The sequence below is a fragment of the Ochotona princeps genome, chromosome 16, assembly GCF_030435755.1.
Source record: "Ochotona princeps isolate mOchPri1 chromosome 16, mOchPri1.hap1, whole genome shotgun sequence".
Lineage (NCBI taxonomy): Eukaryota > Metazoa > Chordata > Mammalia > Lagomorpha > Ochotonidae > Ochotona > Ochotona princeps.
Genome location: NC_080847.1, coordinates 25782482 through 25804046, shown reverse-complemented (window position 1 = coordinate 25804046; position 21565 = coordinate 25782482). Strand labels below are relative to the sequence as shown.

The following is a 21565-nucleotide window of genomic DNA, read 5'->3' as shown; positions in this document are numbered from 1 at the left end:
ACATGCACACACACTCTACCAATAACTGCCAACCGAAACCTTGGTTGGGTCTTTATCAGACATTCTGGTAATTCCACAACTTGTTGTCAATCAACCATACCTTCCCCATAGGAAGACAATGACTCATCTCCATAGATGATCATACTGGTCGCTCTCATACTCCCTCCCGCTCGCTCTCTCTCTCTCTCTCTCTCTCTCTCTCTATATATATATATATATATATCTCACACACCTTAAAAAGTACCTGCACCACAAAGTACAAGTTTCTTGAAAGTCTATTATATCTAATCTCAGTCCCTAACAAGAGGCCAATTTCTAGCATAAAGCATAATTACAATAGCTGCATTAAGTGAGCACAGACTAAATCTGGCTTCCATAGAGAATAACAATAAGCACAGATAATGCAAATCCTCAAACATCTTGAAAATCATCAAGCCTCCCTTCAGCTAGCACTTTACATGGACTTTCCCAATCTATTCAGGGAAACGTTAAGGACTTTCCTCCCTCTTGGAGAGGTTGAGTTATGAGGTGTGACTTGAAACTGAGCATTTTCTTTGCTTTTTCTCCAAAAACATCAACTTCCAACCAACCACGCACACTTAAAAACATTGGGGCTCGCATTGTGTTATAGCAGATAAAGCTGTCTCCCATAAGGGCATTGGTTTCAATCCCACTGCTCCATTGCCAATCCAGTTTCCTCACAATACGCTTGGGAAAGTAGCAGAGAATGGTCCAGGTACTTGGGTCCCTTCACCCATGTGGGAGACCCGAAAAAGCCCTAGGTTCCTGGTTTCAGGCTGGCTCAACATTGGTAAATTGTGGTCATCTGAGGAATGAACAAACGGAGGATCTCTCTCTCTCTCTCTCTCTTTCTGCCTTTCAAATAAACACATAAACAATTAAAAAAAAGATTTCTAACCAGGTTACCATTTTGAACTTCTACTTCCTATTCCTAGATGTTTAAGAGCAACAGTAGAACTTTCATTATCCTATGTTAAATCCCTTGCTAATCATAAATTAGCTGTCATAATTGCTGCAGAGTCTCACAATGTGGTGCCACCTCACTTCATCAGTTTAAAATAAAATTTTTAAAATTCACTTTCACCATCGTCTTCTGCATGAACAACTTAGTCAATGTGCTCAAGAGCACATTAAACTTGCAAACATTTAAAATAGAAGTGTTCAGCTTCAAAGCTGCATTTAGAATAGCATCTTAATACTGGTCAATATGTTGAACTTCTTAATTAAGAAGACAGTGGCATTATTATTTTACAGATAAGCACAATTAAATTAAGATTGAAGAAGGAACGTTAGTCATAGAGGTGCCATTTCTCAGTGGCTGAAGCGTTTTACACAAGCATGGATATATATAAGGTGGTATTTGTATAAAACAAACTAGGGATACAAAACCAAAAACAACAAAAAATAGAATGACCTCCAAGGGAGTGGATAAAACCTATTAGAGACTTATCAACCCTTGAATAAAAGTCCCTACTGTCAATATTGTAATACGATTCATTTAAAATTTCCAAAAGTATTTCCTCATTATTTGAGAATTTAAATGAGCAGTGCCAGGCAACTGTCATTACTGCAGGTTTATCTGTATCTCCTATCTTCCTCTTTATATACCCACCATTCATGACCAGCCATTCCTAACTGCACACAAGAAGACTACAAGTTGGGCTTCTTCGGCTCTGAATACTCTTCAGATCCACAACTGTCTCTGGGAATATTTCACTGAACTAGACCAAACCATCTTAATCTTTCCTTTGGCTTAGTTCTGCCCAACATCAATTCAGGCAGCCTGAATCATCTCACCTTCTCTTTCGCAGCTACCCAGACGTTCTGTTGGGCCCCTTTCCTTCTCTGACGTCCAATGCACACCCCCTTGTTTAGATGCTTCTCATACTTCATCTCAGTTGAATTACGGCTGTGGACCTGATCTTCCACTTTTGCTTGAACCCTATACCAATCCAGTGGAAAGGTCAAATTCATTTTGGCAAAGTGTACCTCTAAACAAGCACTCGAGTCTCCCAGCACACTCAGAATCAAATACTGAGACATCTTTTCACTCGTCTTTTTCTTTGCCAGCTAACTATGCTCAGGAACCAACGCCCAACCATCCAGGAGGACATGGAATTGGTTCAAGCCCGTGATAGCAGTTCTTTCCTGGTTGCCAGTGCAAACACCTGAGCTATTTCTGATCAATAAGAAAGTTTAGCAAAAGTTTTTCCTTCCTTCTAAGAGATGTCCAGGGGGGGAATTGCTCTTTTTCTACCACTCCTGCTGCCACCATGACCTTGCTTATCACACCTCATGCAATCATGTGAGGATAGAATGCCCAGAGCTAGAACAGGCGATCTATGACCATGAGGGAATGGTTAAAACACTAAGGATGGCAGAATAAAAAGAACTCTAAGAGGGGTTCCTTGAACGAATGACTGAACCATTCAAAACAGTGTAAGCCTGCCCACCTAAACACTTCTTTGTAAGTAAACAGGTGTCCTCATGATCTATGCCACTATTTGTTGGATTTCCTGTTATCTGCTGCCCAGCGTGTTCTAAACGATAAACTAACAAAGAGCAAACTGTTTACCTTACCATGGAAGACCTTCTGCAGCATACTACTGAATGTGTGGACTCATGCCCTAGGTATCCCTGGGAGGAGGCCCCACCAGAGCTAAGCTATGAATCAGAATCTCTGGGAGTAAAGTCCTGAAGGCTTCATTATGACTACCTCTCCAGGAGACTGTTGAGTGTAGTCGAGTTTGAGAAGCACTGCATTCTAAAATGACCTCAATTTTTTTTCCAGCTCATATTCTATCTTATATACCAGGAAATACACTTGGTCTGTAACTTCTTCAGTTACAGTCATCTCATCTTACTAGCTCGGAGCATCATTTGTTGCTCATTTGCAAAATCAAAGCTGCTGAGGACCTGAGAGGCATGAGAGGACTGAGTAGGAGAAAATCTAGAAGAGACTGAGATGAACTGAAGAGACCAATTTCCACTAAGTGCCCAGCAGGTGCTACCAAGCAAGGACGCAACTTCAGGGCTGCCATTAATTCTACAGAAAAGCTGGAATCAGCCAAGATGCTTACAGATAACTAACTTTAAGAAAAAAAAATACTGTACAGATTAAATAAAATAAATCCTCAAGGGGATTCAGCATCCAGATAAGTTTGTGATCTGGAGGAATTAGTTCTTGAAATATCACCCTTTTGAGTATTGTGATCACATACAATCATTGATTGTCTAAAACAATTGAATCTTATGGCTAACTCCATGCTGGTCTCCATTACGCACAGGATTTTCTCCAACATTCCACAGTTTGGAGTGGCCAAATGAAGAGTCTGTGGACTTCTAGTTAGTAGATCACTTTCTCCCTTAAATGATATAAGACCAAACATCTAAACTTTGCAAGCTTCTCCAGGGTCTACAAAAATGTAAGAAAAAGAGCACACAAAAGTAAAACAGTAAAAAAAAAGTCTAATAAGTATGTAACGAGATGTCTACAAATTATATACATAATGCAACTACATCCACCCAGCCATGGTTTCTATCATACCATACTACATTAAATGCAAAATATGGATTGCATCTTAATGTTTGATAGATGTGGGAGCCAAGATCAAAAGCAGTGAGGGCCTCCCACTACTGCAAGCAGCCACCTAAAGTCAACCATCCTGCTATCAGCCCAGTCTTCTTTATAGCCATCACAAACTGCTTTGTCCACACATGCAGCTGTCCACACATTTGGACATGGAGGTAACACCATCCACACAGTTAACATAAAGCACAAGTGACTTACTCAAAATTACTTTTGGATTGTCATCTGTATATGAACCTTGCATCTAAGACAAAAAGTTGTGAAGACGAATCATACAGACAGCTAATAACCAGAGTTTAGTCCAAATATAGTTTAGTTCAAGTTCATTCTCCAACCACCTTAAAAACAATATCTTTTTGATGGCCCTGTTAAATTATTTTAATTATCTGCTAATTGATCACCAACATTTAAGATTCATAATACTTCACATGAATAACCAGATTATTGTTCTCTTGGGGAAAAAAATAACAGCAAAATGTACAGATACTGGGCCCAGATGTTGGCATGGCAACAATCTAATACTGAACAAGGCTACCCCGTCAACTGGGGCATGCTCTTCTCCTGGCCATACACTCTATCTTCATGTAAGTTAACTGTGCCTACAGATGTCTGAGTTTATGACCCTCATCTAAAGTCTTTGGAAAAATTGTATTTCTTTTTCACAGAACAGTTTAAATACCTTGTTTGAAGATCTGCTATGGAAAGATATGGAAATCTCTCAATCTGCTCTTAATATTTTCAGCTTCTCTACACTCCAGACCCCAGATATGAAATCATTTTAATTGCCATGCTGGCGCAGTCCCAGCCTAGAGGAGTTTCCATCAGATTTCCCTCTTCATATGTTCTCAATTCAAACCGAAAAAAGGACAACTAACGAATGTCCCTTCAGTTTCTCTTGTCTTTCAAGCTAGCCATGGTAGAGGCCCAATATGGCAGCCAAAGCAATACCATCAGAATGCCTTAATTAAAGAGAAGGATTAATAAATTACGTAATAATCAGAAAGACAGGTTTCAGACTGAAGGATAAAAGCAACATAGTATTAACAGACATAAATAAGAAGCCAACAGCCACAGTTTGAAAGGAAAACGAAAACCCTAAAACTACTTGATGACAGTAACTAGAGTTTAGTTCAAGTTCATTATCCACCCACCTTAAAAACAATGTTTTCTTTGAAGACGGAGAGCTTCTGAAAACTCTGCCAATTGATATTCTACATACTATTGAGTGGGGAAAAAAAACAAATTGAACTCACAGGAAGAAAAATTCAAGATTCCCAAGTATGTTAAGGGGGTCACCAATTCACTTGAGTAACAGCATCTTTTTGATTTTTTTTAACACACGGACCTTAGTTTCACTTATTAGTCACACCAGAAAAAGCAAGGTTCAGCCTGTAAGTTTTCTGCTTGAAGTTAAAATGGAAATTAGCCTTAGAAAACAGAGATGACTTTAAGTTTATACATCAGTGACTGATTCATGAATTATTAACTGATTTTAATGATCCTGGCTATATTTTATTTGAAGTTATACTCCTACTTGCAATGCCTTTTGAACCCTCAAAACTCTTTCATCCAGTCTCCATAGACAGAATACACTTTCACGAACGCTGACATTTAAACAGGATCCATATACCCACAGAACATAAAGACAATACACTTGCATATGATTTGTGAAAAGGACTCTGCTCATCTGCTAAAGGGAGAAATGAATGAAGCCCTATTTATCATGGTTTGTAAATAAATTTAAAGACAGCACCAACTTTTTCCTTGTTAGGCTTATAGCAGGGAGGAGCTCAGTGTTGCTTCTCAAGTTTCCCAGATGGCCTTGAAAACAAAACAGGACAGAAAGATATCTTCTTTGAAAGCCATCTTTTCCCATCCCAAAAGATCAGAAGTTGTTTGAAGAGGTAAGTAATTAGTGCAATTTCCAAATAAAATAACTGCACATTTGGGCATGCTAGGTTTTAAATTTTCAATGGAAATCTGCACAGCGACACTTCTGACACGCCAGCGAGTTGTGAAACTAAATGGTATAAAGCTGTAATTATCACTTGGTAACTTATGCTCATAAAGTGAATACCTACTCCTGTACTACACTGTCTATAAAAAAAAAAGAAAGAAAAATTACAGGGACTAAAACTGGGTTTTTCCCTCCTGAAATTAAGAGGGAAAAAATACACTATTGTGGATCAGTTGAAAGATTGTTGATGTTTTTCCCTACAAGGAAGGAAATGCCTGTATCCCTGAGGGTAGGTACAGTTTGCTACCAGTATTAAGTGTTGGATCTAACTTTCTCAAGCCAAGAAAACACAGCACATAAGAGGATGGAACTGCTGAATTACCAAGAAAGCAACTTCTTTCAAGCAAATAGCTACATTAAGAAAATATGATAGCGAACCAACTTGAATCTTCACTCCTGAAGTTGAACAAGCCATCTCAACAAATAACGTCTGTTTTCAAGCTATATACATCCTCCCTGAAATAAATGTTCTGAGTTGAAATTGAGTCAAAATAGCCTTTCTCAGAAAATAAAAAGAGACACACAAAACACCCGCAATTTCCTCTGGCCCCTTGAAGTACCCTTGGGATCCCAGCGAACAGAGATTTGCCACGCATTGCACTGACTGTATTATACAATAGGTTGCTATTTTGGTGTCATTCGAGTGTTGCTGATCTTAAATCAGAGAGATAAGTAGTTACATTGGGCAAGGTAATGGCTTCCAGAAATAAAGAGCATGCCCAGTTTAGACCAGGCTTGCACACATGGGCAAAGTTGTACGGAGATAAATAATACCCCACCGGAACAATTAGGTGGATTCTAGAAACACTACATACTTAATTAGGCTGCCTAAGTCCCTGGCTGAGCATACATGGGGGACTTTTTAAAGCGTTTAATAACCTGAGTAAATCCAAAATCAGAAGACAGAAACTAATCCTTCACTGGCTAGAGCCATCAGCCTCTCCTCGTTTCTCCGAGAATCACTCCGGGAATTCTGCAAGAACGCACACTGCCCCCCTCCCGCCAGCAAAGGGTTAAAATACCCTGCATAAAGCCCAGGGCCAAACACTTGTTGGCTGGCTGCTCTAGGCCAGCCGCGGAGCTGGGCCGTGTGATGGCACAGGGGCGAGCCAAGGAGACCCTAATCATCTTTGGCAAACTTCAGCACCAGAGTTGCGAACGCAGGATAAACAAACGGCAAGGACCACGAGCCTCTCTCAGCAACCCGGCACCTCAAACTGCTCTGCACTCGACCCAATTCCTCCTCTTCCGGCTATTTAGCCCTTCGTTTTGTATAGCACCTTTCTTTCGGCAGGCTCCTTATTTTCTCTTCTCTTATCCAAGCAATCATAAACAAACTAGGATTTGAAAGAAAAGGGAGGGAGAAGGGAGGAGCAGGGGGAAAGGAAAAGAAAAACCACATTGAAAAGACAGAGGCCATCCGGAGCCCCGCTCTTTTCTGAACGTCGCCCTCGGGGTGATGTCTGCGCCAAAGCTTGGCCCTGGGGTGGACGTGGGGTTGGGGGTGTGGAGGCTTCAGGAAGGACACGGAGCGGGGTCCGCGCGGCCCTGGCAGTCCTGCCTAGCTACACCAGCTGTCCCTTCCGAGGGCCACCGCTGGCCACCTGAGACGCTCGCGGCTGAAAGTTGGCACAGGGGCAGCTGGAGGAGGTGCTGTTGGGTCCCCAGGACGTGGTGTGCAATTCTCCAACCCCAGTCTCCTCGAAACGCAAAACTAAACCTCTCCCCCAGAGAGGGAAAAGAGGAGAAGCACTTAGCGCTAAACCCGGAGGGGCGGCCACCTCCGATAAGTGGTCCAGAGAGTCCCAGCGACAGGTCAGCAAAAGCCACCTGCAGGGATCCCACCACTTCGGGTCCCACCCCCACCCCTTGTGTCCAGGACACACTCAAAAGTTTGTTCCTGTCCTTCCCTAAGCCTCGTGTGGGTGGAGGCGATAAGATGGGCTTGGGTGGGAGATGGAGACACTGGATCAGATCATGGCCCCTTCTGGGTGCCCCCCCCCCCCAGCTCGGGAGAGGGGGAGGACTGCGGTCGTGTCTACTAATAACAGCAACAAAGAGTCTCACTCGAGTCCCCTTTCTGTCCCTGGGCTGCTGGTGTTGGCTTCTTCGGGGCGGCCAAGGCGAGCGGGGGGTGGTGGGGGAGGAAAGGCGGAGGGCAGAGGACAGCGCCGGCCGAGGGACAAAAAGGGGGAGCGGGGAGGGGCAGAAAGAGAAGAGGGGAGAGTTGGACAGAGGCGAGGGCGCAAAGGGAAAGCAGTGGATAGAGGAGGAGAGGAAGGGAAAGAAAAGTGCAGCAGGCGGTGAGCTGGTGCGTGAGGCGCGCCCGGCATGGGGAGACGACCCCCTCCCCGCCGCCCCCGGCCCCGACCCGGCCCAGTCACCTTGCTGTAGCCGTAGTACCCCAGGCACTGCGCGAAGTCCAGGCCGGCAGGGTCCCCGGCTGCCGCGGGGTAGAACCTCACATCCATGCCGGAGCCGGGGCCGGGGCTGAGGCTCGCCGGGGGTGGCGGAGGGTGTCCGCCTCCTCACAGCCGCTAGATCCACCGTCGGGGACGCCCTGTCGGGGGCGCCCTGGAGGAGCGGGGTTGGCGAGGGGAGGACGGCGCGCGGAACTCGGGACTGGAGGGGTGCCGCCGCGACCGGAGCCCAAGGAGCCCGGGAGCCGCGGCCGCCTCACACAAAGGCGCGGCCACGCGAGCCGCGGGAGAGCGGGAGGCGGCCCGGGGGGACGCGCCCCGCCGGGGGCAGCGAGGCAACGCAGCGCACGGGCCGGGCGCCCTGGGCGCGGGGCGCTGCGCGGGGGCCCGGGGCGGCGCGGCGAGTTCAGGTGCGCTGGGCGAGGCTGGGACGGCGGCGGCGGCGGTGGCGGCGGCGGCTGGCCCCGCTCCTCCTCCTCCTCCCCGGGCGGACTGAGGAGAGGAGCCGCGGAGACAAGGGGCCCGGCCCCTCCCCTCTCTCCCTCTCTCTCTCCTCTCCCCCTCCTGCCGCCGCCGCCGGTCCCCTCCCCGCGCCGCCGCCGCTCCGCCCCTCCCACCGCGGGCAGCTGGCGCGCCGCCCGCCCCGCCGGTGCGCTCCCCGGCCCGGCCCGGCCCCTGCCCCGCGCGGGCTCTCTCGGCTCACCCAGTCCCGCGCGCAACCCTCTTCTTCCCCATCATCCACACCCGGACCCTCCTCCCCCCTCGCCCGGGCCCCTCTTCTTCCCACCTCGCCCCCCTTCCCTCTCCGGTCTTCTTTGTCCCCGCTGCCTCCTAGCACTCCTCTCTCCCCTCCTTCCTTCGGCCGCCGTTTACCGGCCCCCTTTCGCCGCCAGCCCCGTGCTCCGTGCGCCCCGCGCGCCCCGTACTCCTCCACAGTCACCCCAGCTTCCCTCGGGCCCAGCATCCCCACGCCGTCCGCTCCCTCTCCGTTCCTCTTTCCAGCGCTTTCCTCTCCTCATCCCCCATCCCTCCCTCGTGGGTGCCTGTCCCAGGTCCCTTTCCCCTCTTCCCTTTGGTCCCCTGAATGGCACCAGCCCTTAGCCGGGAGCCCGGACCCCTTGTACACCTGTGGTCTTTTCCCGCAGTGTTGTTGGAGCCTGACCTTGCACAGGTAGGCAAACTAGAGGTTTCCTGGCATCCGTATTTTCTTTGATTTTGTTTATATCTGAGCCCCATTGGAGTAACTGGATCAGGGTGCGCATTCCCTGCTCTGGGGGAGAAAATGTCCCTCTCTTTCTGAAAGGTTCTGGGTAATTAACTTCCCCAAACCGAACTCACTCACTCCCCCGCCTTATGTCTTTTTCTTTAAGCTGCAGCTTTTTTTTTTTCCTTTCTGGGCTTTATTACTTGAAGTTAATTTGAGAGTTTGGCCTTCAGCCTTGGAGAAGGGAAGAAGGCGGTGGAGAGGCCAGAAGATCTGCTCCTCAACTATCCAGGAACTCCTGGAACTGGCAGGGAGAACTTCGGAACTTTTTCACCTGCCATTTAGTTTAGCAGCCCCGCTTTTGCCAGTCCCTGGGCCTTAGCTTTTTAAGAAACTGACATTACCCGGGTTCTTTTTCATGTCTCCTGTCCAAAGTAGACATCTCTGCGTGTCTGTGTACCTTTGCTCACTATTATTTTTCTGGAACCAGGCAAGAAATAAGACAAACCTCAAGTAGGTTCCAGTTTGTGTATTTGCCCTTCTCTTAGCCAAAACCTGTTTCAGGAGGCTGCCTGAGAGAGGGGTGTGTATTCAGAAAACTATACAACTGCTTACTTTGTCCCTGACTTGACTGCAATACTCCTCCCTCCCGAAAACGCTTTGGTCTCCACTCTGGAATCTCCATTTAGCGCTGACAATCCAGCGGCGCTCCCTAATGGCCCAGCGGGTAGCACAAATTGGCAGTGAGCTGAGATACTATCAGGACAACACCCCATTGAGTAAGTCCTTGAAACACAGAAGTGGAGGCCCTTTCTTGGGGGCCACTGGGCGCCTGTGGCCTTTCCACCAATCAGAGCTGGAGATTGCAGTGGCCACCTGTTGTCTCGCCAGAGAGCATCTTTTAAGTTTCTCGATTAGTATTTAGCAGTGGCGCAGAGTGCAGGATTTGGCCACAGGAGAGAAGCAGCCTGCTCATCTGGGGTACCAGGAAAGAAATTAGTTTCTGTGTTTCTTCCCAGATAACTCTTTCAGGGAGCCGCCCTCAAAGCCTGGGAAGCCGGGCTTTGCTTTGCAGGCTCACATTCCTCCCCTTCTGCTCGGTCCTCTGTCGTGCATCTGGAGCCATCTGAGCTTGATTACAGACGACGAAGGAAAGTATAATCAAAGTTACAGAGAGACTAGACCTGAAGATGTAATCAGGACTCAGGGATCAGAACTACAAATTGGTTTCACCGTGAAGTTCCAATGGGGAGAGTGGCAACTGCCAGTGGGCTCCTGTACTGTGGTGGAGCCTGGGGAACAGAAGGCCAGAAACAAGTCAGAACCTTCTCCCTGCTGGAATTCCAGTCCCATCCCAGCTCTTGGTCACTGTTTAGGAAAAACCTTTTCTCTTCCCTCCCTGACCGGATGCAAATGCCTCTGAGCAGGGAACAGTGTGTGTCACTCCACATTGTGTTCTGATGATTTAGGATGGAAGGCAAGCAAAAAGTGGTGATTTAGACTGGGGGGTGGGGTTTTGACTGGGGGTGGGGGAACAAAACCTGGTGATGCCATGCCTAGTGGAGGCGTTTGGAAAGAGAAAAATCAGCAGTGGTTACTTGGGGAGCTTCCATGCAATTCAGCAGCTTATGTTTTTTGTTTGTTTGTTTGTTTTGTTTTGTTTTGTTTAAGTCCCTACCATGTGGCAGCCACTCTTTTAGACACTTGTGAATGAGAAAGAGAATCCCAGCTAAACACATGTGGAAGTCCTCAACCAGAACTTTTCTCCTATGTTCACACATGCACACACACACACACACACATGCATGGATAAAATTGCTTCAGTGAGTCCATAGAAGGAACAGGTAAGCAAATTGAAGTGCACAAAAAAAATTGAAATCCAAACATGAATTTTGTTATGAGACACATTTCTAATAAACTACATGAAGACTTAATCATAAGGCATGGATTTTTGTAAAAATTGCACCAAAGTAAACGTATCTGTTGGTTCCATTGGCCACAAACCTATCCCATCCTGTCCCCTGGAAGTCCCATCTTTCCACTGTGACGGCTGATACACAGAATCACAGTGTGAAGGTCCAGGCTATGGACTCCACAGTGTGTGTGTTGGAGGGGAGGGGCAGTGCACACTGCCCATCACTGCTGTATCCCAAGAACCTTGGGCTGTGCTCGGTGCTGATTTGGTTGCAAAAAAAAATAGCTATCCATGTAAGAAAGGCGGTTCAGGAGCTGCTGTTTGGAACAGCAGTTGAGACATTGCCTGGGAGCCTTGCATCCCCTGTCCAAGAGCCTAAGATCTGGTCACTGCTCTGCTTCCACGTTCAGCTTCCTGCTAGTGCACACCCAGGAAGACAGCAGGTCGGGTCTCAATTGGTTGGGTCCCACGTGAAGATCCAGCAGGTGGAAGAATATCTCATGGGACCAGTTTCTTGACTGAACTGTTAAAACCACTAGCTGCAAGCTGGCATCCCACGTGAGCGCCAGTTCATATCCCACCTGCTCCACTCCCAATCCGACTCCCTGTTAATGGCCCAGGAAAAGCAATGGAAGACAGGCCAAGTGCCTAGGCCCTTGCTACTCACATGGAAGAGCCAGATGAAGCTCCTAGCCCCTCCATCAGGTAGAAGAATTCTCTCTTTCTCTGACTCTGCCTTTCTAGTGAATGAATAAATCTTAAAAACAAATGGGAAATCTCCATGCTTCTCTCTGTGTCTTTCAAATAAATAGAAATTTAGGGGATAAAAAGAAAAGAAATTTAGAAAGAAAATGGGAAAAAAGAAAGGGAAAAGAAAGGGAAAAAGAAAGGGAAAGAAGACAGAATGCTTAAAAATAGTGGGCTACTATTTTCAAGGAACCTGATTAAGGTGCGATTTGGGAAAAAAGGATGTTGTTTGGATAAGAAACATCTACCTCAAGCAAGGACATAGGCCATTTTCATCTTGTTTTTTTTACACCCCTTGTGTATGTCTAAATGTTGTTTCATTTAGAATTGACCTGATGAAACTCTTCGTTGAATCCTGAATGCTTCCTAATTTTAAGTGTCACATAATGCAGTGTAATTAATAAAAAAATTTTTTTTTAATTTAAAACACAGTTCTAGTAGATTTGAAGCCTACCCATTAAAAAATTTAGAAGCATGCTTTTTAAAAATGGAATGTGATTTTAACTGTCCCACTGTTTGTCATTGTAAGGGCGTCCCTTTTGTTTTAAGTTTCAGCAGTCTTGTTTTGGAAACACCGTAAACAGAGGTTTCCTTTATACTGGGCTGGTCTTGAATTTACAGAAACTTCTCCAAGAACATATCTTAAATATGCTTTCCATTTATGTGGAACAATACTAACAGTTTTTGATTTAGAAGGCAGCAGAAGAAACCAGTTGTTCAGCAAAAATATAACTTCTGGACATGAGAAAATTCCTGTAAGAACTTTTATATGCTCTGAGTCCACACTGTCTGTGCTACCAGCTTGATATTACCAATGGAATAGTGGGCGACATCTAAGAAATGTAAGCAAAAGGGATTAAGGGGAGAATTGACTAACTTGGCATAATGTGAGAATGACATCCTGACAGGACTCTGAAAATTCTATTTCTCTGCCTGGTCAAGAAAGTTCCTGTGAGGACTGAAGGAAATCTAAACCTGCTCAGTTTTACAACCAAAAAAATCTTACTAGTATCCCCACTGTTAAGAAGCTGTGAAAGTAATTTAACCCCTCTGTATTCAGCTTACCCAAAGGAAATGAGGATATGATTAAACTATTATAGATGGCTTAATTCTCTTGAGTTTTGGTGATGAAAAGTCCTATCCAAATATTATGATCTTTGTTTGCAATATGTAATGTAGCCAAATTAACAGCAGCTCCAAATGGAAATTAACAAGACCATAGCTACTCAAATTTCTTCTCATCTATCCCCATAGTAACAGCTAATGTATTATATTGGTGACATGTCTTATACTCGAATTCCTCTTTGGATTTGACTTCGTGTCAGAAAGCATAGCATTCCTATCCAGCCTGGACGTTTGATTGTGTATAGCTCATCTTCATGACTGTTAAGATCATTTCATGTCTGAGTATCAGCAATTCACATGCATAGTCTTTTTTTTTGTCAATTCAGTTTTAGTTTATATACAACATATAACATAATATACATAAAATAACATGTTTTACATAACATCATATCCTCTTAAATTAACACAAACATGTGGTATCTGACCTTTTGGGATTGGCTCATTTCCCTTAGCATTATGGTTTCCAGTTTGGCCCATTTGGCCACAAAGAACTGCATTTTGTGTTTTTTAATAGCTGAGTAGTATTCCACATGCATAGTCTTAACCATGTGCAAATAAAACCAAGTCAGGCCCCACCACAGCTCTCAAAATAGTGAACATCCACTTGGTGTAGAGGAAGAGCTCTGACCTGGGGATTCAAACTTATCCCCAGGAAAGAGCAGGTCATCATGTGAAAAAATCATCCTGTGAACAAATTCTCAGGCATAAACACAGTTTCAGTTTTTCATGAATCCAGAATTTTTCAGGTCTATGAACTATTTTGATCCTTTTACTTTGGCCCAAAATTCAGAAACATGAGCAAATAAAAAAAAGAAATGCACAAACATTTCTTTCTTCCATGATACTATGGAGATATTCGGTTGTGTCTATTAGATTGCTTCTCGTATTGCTATGACCAATTTTGGCTGTATTGTGTCTGCATTACCAGGCATATGGAGAGCTCTAGAGACCTAATCATAGTGGACTATGACTTTTACTAAGACTATATATACCCACAGGTTGTGACAGAGATATAGTAATTATGGAATAGTAACCCCAAAACCCTGGAGCAAAAAAAGGGCTAAGCTGAGAATTCATTCTCAGAAATATGTAATGCCACAAGTATTTTGCTTGTGACCTAAGTAGCTCTTCAGTAAAGCTATTTTGGAAACCGATACACTCAACACAATTGGGAAGTGTGCAATTTTCAGTATATTTACACCCTGCCTTAAAAAAAATTTTTATATTCTCAGAAATCCTAGACTGTTGTCTTGCTTGTTTTCTAAAATATATTCTCTTTCTTCTAAAGTGAAAGAATGACCTCTTTTGCAGGAACAATTTTCAGAGACAGCATGTTTATCAAATGGTTTCTCTGCTTTCATAAAAACAATTTATTTTCACTGAACTCTTCAAGATAAGCATCAAAGCCAGGAAGAATGTACAATGAAGTTTATAATTACACTCCAGAAACAAATACTGGGTAGTTTTCATTTTTGCTCAAGTGAAAAAGATTCCCCTTCCCACCCCCCAGCGTGACAGAAGTAGTGATGGGGGAGGAGGTTTACATGGAACTGAAAACCAGGAAGCCCAGACAGTTTACAGCAGAAGGAGCCCTGTGGAGTCGCCCACAAAGACCAGGGGCTGAACAATGAAAGCTGAAGACCCAGTACTTTCTTGGCAAATGGGCGGGGGTCAGTCAGTCCATATTTTATTCTTCTCTAGGGGACAGCTACAGGGGCATTGAGGAGTGAAAACTTTCAGAGAGTTATTAATTTAACTCTTGTATGGCAACTCTTAGACCATTGCACATAAATATCTCTCATAGTTGAGTCTCTCATGACATTCTTTCTCTGATCAGTATCTATGTGTCTAGGCTCAATTTGAATGGCATGTTGTTTTTAATAAACAAAGAACAAGAAAATCAAAAAGAAAAAAAAAGAGCTGAGTCGAGCAAAGATTGTGTTTCTTAAGAAATGGGAAACAATTGCATTTGATCACACATCAGCCGCCAAGCACTAGCAGCAAAACAATCTCCCCTCATTTACATAGATCTGTGCGTGCCAAACAGATGAGTGTTTGCTTTTCGAGTAATAGTGCAGGTGCATATCCTGCAGTGACTAAATCTCTAACTCATCAAACTGTTTGGCCAGAGTGGGACATGCCCTCTTTTGCTGGATTGGTTTCAAGTTTTCTCCCCAGCATTCCAGCCACCTGTTTCTGGAGTTCATCCTCAGGAGTAGCTGCATGCAATTAGAAACAAGAAAATGAAAATAAATGACCTTGTTTGTGATTTATAACAAAGAAACTCAGCAAAATTAATGCTGTGGAGGTTGACCTCTTGACCTGAGAGAAAGAGCCACCTCATGGCTTTGTGGCCAATGCACAATAGTCCGACAGCTCTCATTGTCCAGCCACTGTGACTTTTGGATGGTCATTAAAGCCGTATAGCCAAAATATTAAATGTTTTACAAGTTAGATTAGAGGATTTGCACTTTTTAAAAAGCATGTTTAAAGTAGTGGGCTAGTTAGCACAAGAGCTTTGCCTTTTAAAGAGAGTAGGTGAAATCATTTAGCTTTATCTACTTATTCTGTGCTGTGTCAACAACGTGTTGAAGAAAAGGACAATATTAAAAAATTTTGAGCTACAGCTCTGAAAGTTGAAGAATAATTAATGGGTGATCTTTGAATTGATTTGGGGGGAACAATCGTGTTTCCTCTCTGTCGTGGACGGTGGTGCCAAAGGAGATTACAACTTCCTTCTGCTACATAAACGTGCCGTGGATGGCGCCCCCTGGAGTTGTGCAATGAAGAAGCCCTGCCGTCATTCCTTCCTCCGCACGCCCCCAGAGCCCATAGCAGGCAGGAAATGGAGGATGCTGCAAAGATCTGAAAGATCTTCAGATCCAGTTCTTGGTGAACACCTCCGGAAGTGGAACCGCTGATTAAAAGTGACACCCTCCTAACCCATGTGGTTGATTCTACCATTGGCTGTTGTTATTATCTCTTGCTGTCCTTTCCCCTCTTGGAATCTCCCCTTGTTCACCCATAGCAACTTCCACGAAAATCCAAAATTTTTTTAGATCTTGCATTAAAAACCACATTTGGTTCATCTTTTCCATCTACGTTGCTTGCTTATTGGCCCAGGTGTCCATGGCTACCATATCTTTAGCATATTATGTTTTTACTGAAAGAAATTGCTTATTTTTAAAAGAGTTCTTTAAAATATCTTCTGCACTGTGCAATAAAGCCAAGTTCACAAGACAGGCAGACTGTCGTACAAATGCCACCCCATGGGTACGGACTATCCTACATCTTCTGTTTTCTTTCTGATCCCACAGGACACTTTCCCACTCTTTGCATTCTTTATTTGGGATTCTGAGGCCTAAGTCTGGAGGTCACTGTAAGCCCATGTTGGTCTCTTCAAAACCACAAGAACAATGCAAGTATAGTCCTGAGAGATCCAATATTCTGGTGAAATTCTGTAAAATCTAGCAAACCTTGAGCTCCAACAAAGCGGCTTTTGGAAGCCTTTGGGTTTAAGTGATGTAAAGAAATCCATTCTGCACTTCAAAGCAACATGTCAGCTGTTATCCACTGGAAGATTGAGTTATTCTGGAAATCTCACCCACTGAGCCCTGCTTGTGCGCTTTGGCTGCAGAGGGCTATCTTCAGTGCGACAGACAACGCAGAGCGTGAGCATTCCCTCTGACCCATGCCGGAGCCTGTCTTCTAGTTTTCAACCCATCTTTACTATGCCTGTCTTAGGATATGGTGCCAAAGAGCTACAAATGAAGGAAGCGTGATCCCTGTCTGTATTACAGAGTGTAAGACATGCAGAAAATATTACACTGCGGCAGTCTAACCTTTATCCACAGGGAAAACACTCCAAGTGTCCCAATGGTTATCTGAAGTGTCGTTAGTCCCAAGATCCATAGGTACTGTATTTCCCCTCTGTGTACGCAGATACACAAATTTAATGCTTTGCACGCTGTTCTTAAGCAATTAACATTTTAAATTGATAGATACAAATACAGATATTTATGGAATACCATGTAATGTTTTGATAGTTCTATACATCGTGTAATATTCAATTCAGTATAAGCATATCTGCCTTCTTAAATATTTATCATTTCTTTGTGGAAACAGCAGTCAAAATCCTTTCCTCTTTTTAGCTTTTTTTTTTTTTTTTTTTTTTGAAATGCACAGTACATTATCATTATGTATAGTCATGCTACGGAGCAGAACACCAGAACTTATTTGTTGTATTTAATTACAACTCAGCACCTATTAATCAATCTTTCATCATCCTACCCTCCCCACTGTTCTCTCAAGCTTCTGGCAACTTTTCTGTGAGATCAACTTTTTCATGTTGCTCATATGAGGGAGAACATGCAGTACTTGTGTGGCTTATTCACTTAACCTATTGACCTCCACTTCCATCTTTATTGTCAGAAATGATAGGATTTCATCCCTTTTTATGGCTGAATGGTATCCCATTGTGCATGGGTACCACATTTTCCTTATCCAGTCGTTGCTTGTGGCCATTGAGCTGGCTTCTGTTTCTTGGCTGTTGTAAACAGTGCTGTTGCAAACACAGGCCTGCAGATGTCTAATGCACAGAAAGATTCAATTCCCTTTGGGTATATGTCCAGTAATGAGACTGCTGGATCATAAGGTAGTTCTATTTCTATTTTTTTTTTTGAGGACCCTCCATATGTTTTCCATAATAGCTGTACTAATTCACATTCTCACCAACAGTATGTAAGGGTTCTCTTTTTCATCGTAACTAAACACTGATCATGCTTAGTGACTGTAACTTTTGCAGTTGATGGTACAGCAACAAAACTAGCACAGATTTTTTTTTCCCTCTTCACAAATTCACACACACAAAATTTGGTCTTAAATAGATCTCAGTATATACATTTTTCCTACTAAAGGAAGCTCTTTCACCTTTCTGCTAAAGGAAGCACTTCATGGCTTTGTCTTGTCCCACTTGCCAGAATCACTACTCTTGCATTTTGGGCTAATTATGAAGTAAAAGAAGGGTAACTGGACTACAAATACCCCAGCAGCCAACCTGGTAACTGAGGCAGGCACTAATGGCTAATGGGCAGGTGGAACATGCAACAGGGATATGTTGGCCAAAGGATGGCACCTGTCTTGGGGAGGAAGGAAGGGGATGGCCCAAGACGATATCATGCTACACGATGCTGAGCAAAATGTTACCACTTATGAATGTGTTACTTTTGACTTGTTTCACTGACTTTATGGTTGACTACAAGTAACAAAAACTGTGGAAAGCAAAATTATGGATCAGGAACAACTGCTGGAATGAGTATTGTAGTCAGTGTCATAACAGAAGGATTTGCTTCCTGTTGTAAACTTAAAACAATTGATTGCAGACATGGTACCATGTTGAGGTATTTCCTCAAGAAATAAATGATTATTCCAGATTAAGATAACCAGAGGAATCTTCATGGAAATTGCTTCTGAAAGTCGTCCTCATTTTAAGGAGTAACAGGAATGACAAAAATGTCCTATAAAAGGGATGTTTCCAACACCGCCAGTAAGCAAGAGGTTATCATTGGGGGGTGAGGATTTGGAGTTGTGCTCAGCATATCTTGGATAATTACTGTTCAGTAACAATTAACTCCTGATATCTTAGTGGGCATTCACTACAAAGGATTAATTCTACCCAGCACTAATCCGTTCCTACCCAACACTGCTGCTCTTGTGAACATTACATTTCAGGGCCATAGTTGGAAACAGAAGCTTCCATGTTGGTGTGGAAGAACAGGACAAAAAGAGGATGGAGGCATGGTGTGGCCCTCAGCGCTTCTGCTCACATCACACTCACTCACTTTTGCTGGGAAAAGCCAGTTAGATGGCCAAGCCTAAAGTGACTGGAGCAGAATGTCTGACCCTCCTGGAGGGGACTGGCTTGGGAGGGAGAGGCTACCACTGTTTTTGCAATGATGCACGCTGGGTTTTTAGAGACTTATAATTCTCAGCAAGTAAAACCATTTGGAACAGTGAGTGATTGTTGGAGGGAAGAGCTCGGTGACATCAGATGCTGAGACTCCAACAGGGGTAGGAGACAAAGAGTGTGGAGAAACATGAAGATGTTTTGAAGGCTAGGGACTGAGGAAGATTCAATGCAAGAAACTGTAAAGGATGACATGACTGTAGTGACTGGGAGTTCTGATCCAAAAGTTGAACGTGTAATGATGGGTTGATAGTGTAGGCCAGTTCTGGTGCACTGTAAACATTTATCAGTATGTATGTGTGTGTATACATATAGAGAGATTTATACATGCAAAATTTTAATCCTCATGATGTCTCCCTGGGTATGTAAGCATTATTCTTCTTTCTTATGTTGAATGGACATTCACAGAGGTTAAATGACTTGCTTAAGGACCCAAAAGCAGCGCCGAGCATTACTGCGATGCAGACTGAGACCTTTTCTTTCTCCCCCATCCCAGCAGGGCAAAGAAATAAGATGTCACCTTTCCTTACTGTTGGCTTGTCATCCTTTATCTTTTTGTACCCCTAATCTGAAAGCAGGGTTAATATGATGCTTTTTCTCCTCAAGCAGAGGTTGTCATTATTACAACATTAACATAACCACTGCTTGAACAATTTTATAAGTGCCTAGTGAAGAAACACAACTTTATGTGAGGTGTTTATTCTGTAATCCTGAGGCAGAGACAGTTCTGGCTTACTAAATGCTCACATGCTTCTCACTCTGCACTTCTCAACCTTTCTTGCCTTTAGCTGAGAGTACACGTGTCCATATATCACTTCCCGTCTGAAACACTGAAGAATTGATTTCTACTCTCCATATCTCTCTGGTTCTGCTGCGGTGTCCTTGGAAGCCAGCTGTCTCAGCTGGCATGGGTGCAAGAACAAGAGAACCATTCACATCTCAGAATTCATATGAACAAACTATGAGACACAGTGCTCAGCTCTGAGTATCCTGATGAATACTGGTTTCTTTGGCTACAATTGACATAAGGAAAGTGGTTGTATTAATCTTACTACTCCCCTTATCCCTGCTGCTGCACACCAGGCCACCCACGTGGTATATACTCAGCAAATTTGGGGTGAAATTAAATGAATGAATCCCAAATTAAGTTTAATCTGTCTAAGCAACTTGATTAAATCACCTAAGAATTGTTTTTGGAGACCCGTGACTAATCAATCTTTGTGAAATTTTCCCTCATAGCACTCAACAGGTTAAGATTTATATCACAGTTAAACAATTTCAAACTCTTCCCTCTGACTTTTCATGGAAGGGCTAGAGTCTTCAGGATCTCACTGGGATTCCTCCCACTTTAACCCTTTGTTTCTCTCACCTGCTCGTCACTGCTCAGTGACATGGCTCCCTATTATTTTCCCCTGTTCTGAGAGCAATCACGGTGTGTTCTTAAGGAAACTAACACAAGTTTCTGAACCTCAGTCTCTCCTTCTGTAAAATGGCTGTTTACAACAAACGGTTATTTAAAAATTAGATAAGATTACAAAAATCCAAGTTTTTGTGTTTTTGTGTGTTAACTACATTGATCCATCAATATTAAGATGATATTCACTTCAGTGAAACAATTGCGAAAATCTTCCGTGAGAATCTGGTACATTCAATTGCTGTCTAGGAAGCACTGGTAAAAAGAACCAGGGAGACACTGTTGGTTACCTGCTCCATAACGACCCCCCTTCTTTGTTCCTAACTGTATTTGCACTTTGCTTAGCTGCTGCCATTTGCCATGGAGTCCTAGTCATCCAAGATAGCTCATTCATGACCATCCTGTATCCATGACCTGTGATGAGTTTAGTCATTGACTCTGATGTGTGGCTGGTCCACTAGACATGTGCAAAAGGGTAATGGGAAGTCTGGGGAGAAGAGTGTCTTCCGTTTGAAAATCAAACCTTCAAAATACAGCGATTTTTCCTTCTGGACAAACTTGTGTCTTGAAATGTTACAGTTATCTCATCATCATGAAGGGCTCTAGCCTGCGAGTGGAGCTGATTGCTGAGATTAGAATGGTGGTGTGGAAAAATAGAGAAGGCATAGATCCCTGGCGGTATCACGAGCCACTGATCCACCAACTTGGGGGCTCTTTGTGTCCTGATTTCTGGTTATGTGAACTAACACAAATCCTTATCTGTAGATTAATTGACTCTAAGTTTTCTGTGACTTTGCTACTGAGAATGGTGAAACCCATTTAAACTTGCTGGGTTAGTCAGCTGGCACGGCCATAACAAAAGACCATAGACAAGGTGGCTTTCACAGCAGAAATATATACCCCCACAGCTCTGGAGGCTAGATACCCCAGATCACGGTATTGCCAGCTTTGGTCTATGCTTGGGCTTCTCCCTCTAGTTTGCAATGGCTGTCTTCTTGTTGCCTGTTCAGGTGGGCAGCTGTGCTTATAAACCCGTTGTGTGTCAAGGTATGCCAGCCAGTTCCAGCTGCTTGTCTTCTGATCCAGCTCTCTGTTAATGTGCCTAGAAAAACAATGGGAGATGACACAAATGTTTGGGCTCCTGCACT

At 43.9% G+C, this 21565-nt stretch overlaps 1 protein-coding gene across 2 annotated transcripts in view; it reads right to left on the bottom strand.

Moving 5' to 3' along the window:
- Positions 1-8109, bottom strand: part of TOX3 (TOX high mobility group box family member 3) — a 110870-nt gene extending 102761 nt beyond the window's left edge. For both annotated transcript variants that reach the window (XM_004583845.3, XM_058674215.1), the window contains exon 1: positions 8012-8109. In XM_004583845.3, the coding sequence (XP_004583902.2) occupies positions 8012-8098 (87 nt within the window). In that variant the 5' untranslated portion in view covers positions 8099-8109. The remainder of the gene's footprint in view (positions 1-8011) is intronic.
- Between the last annotated feature and the right edge of the window lie 13456 nt (positions 8110-21565).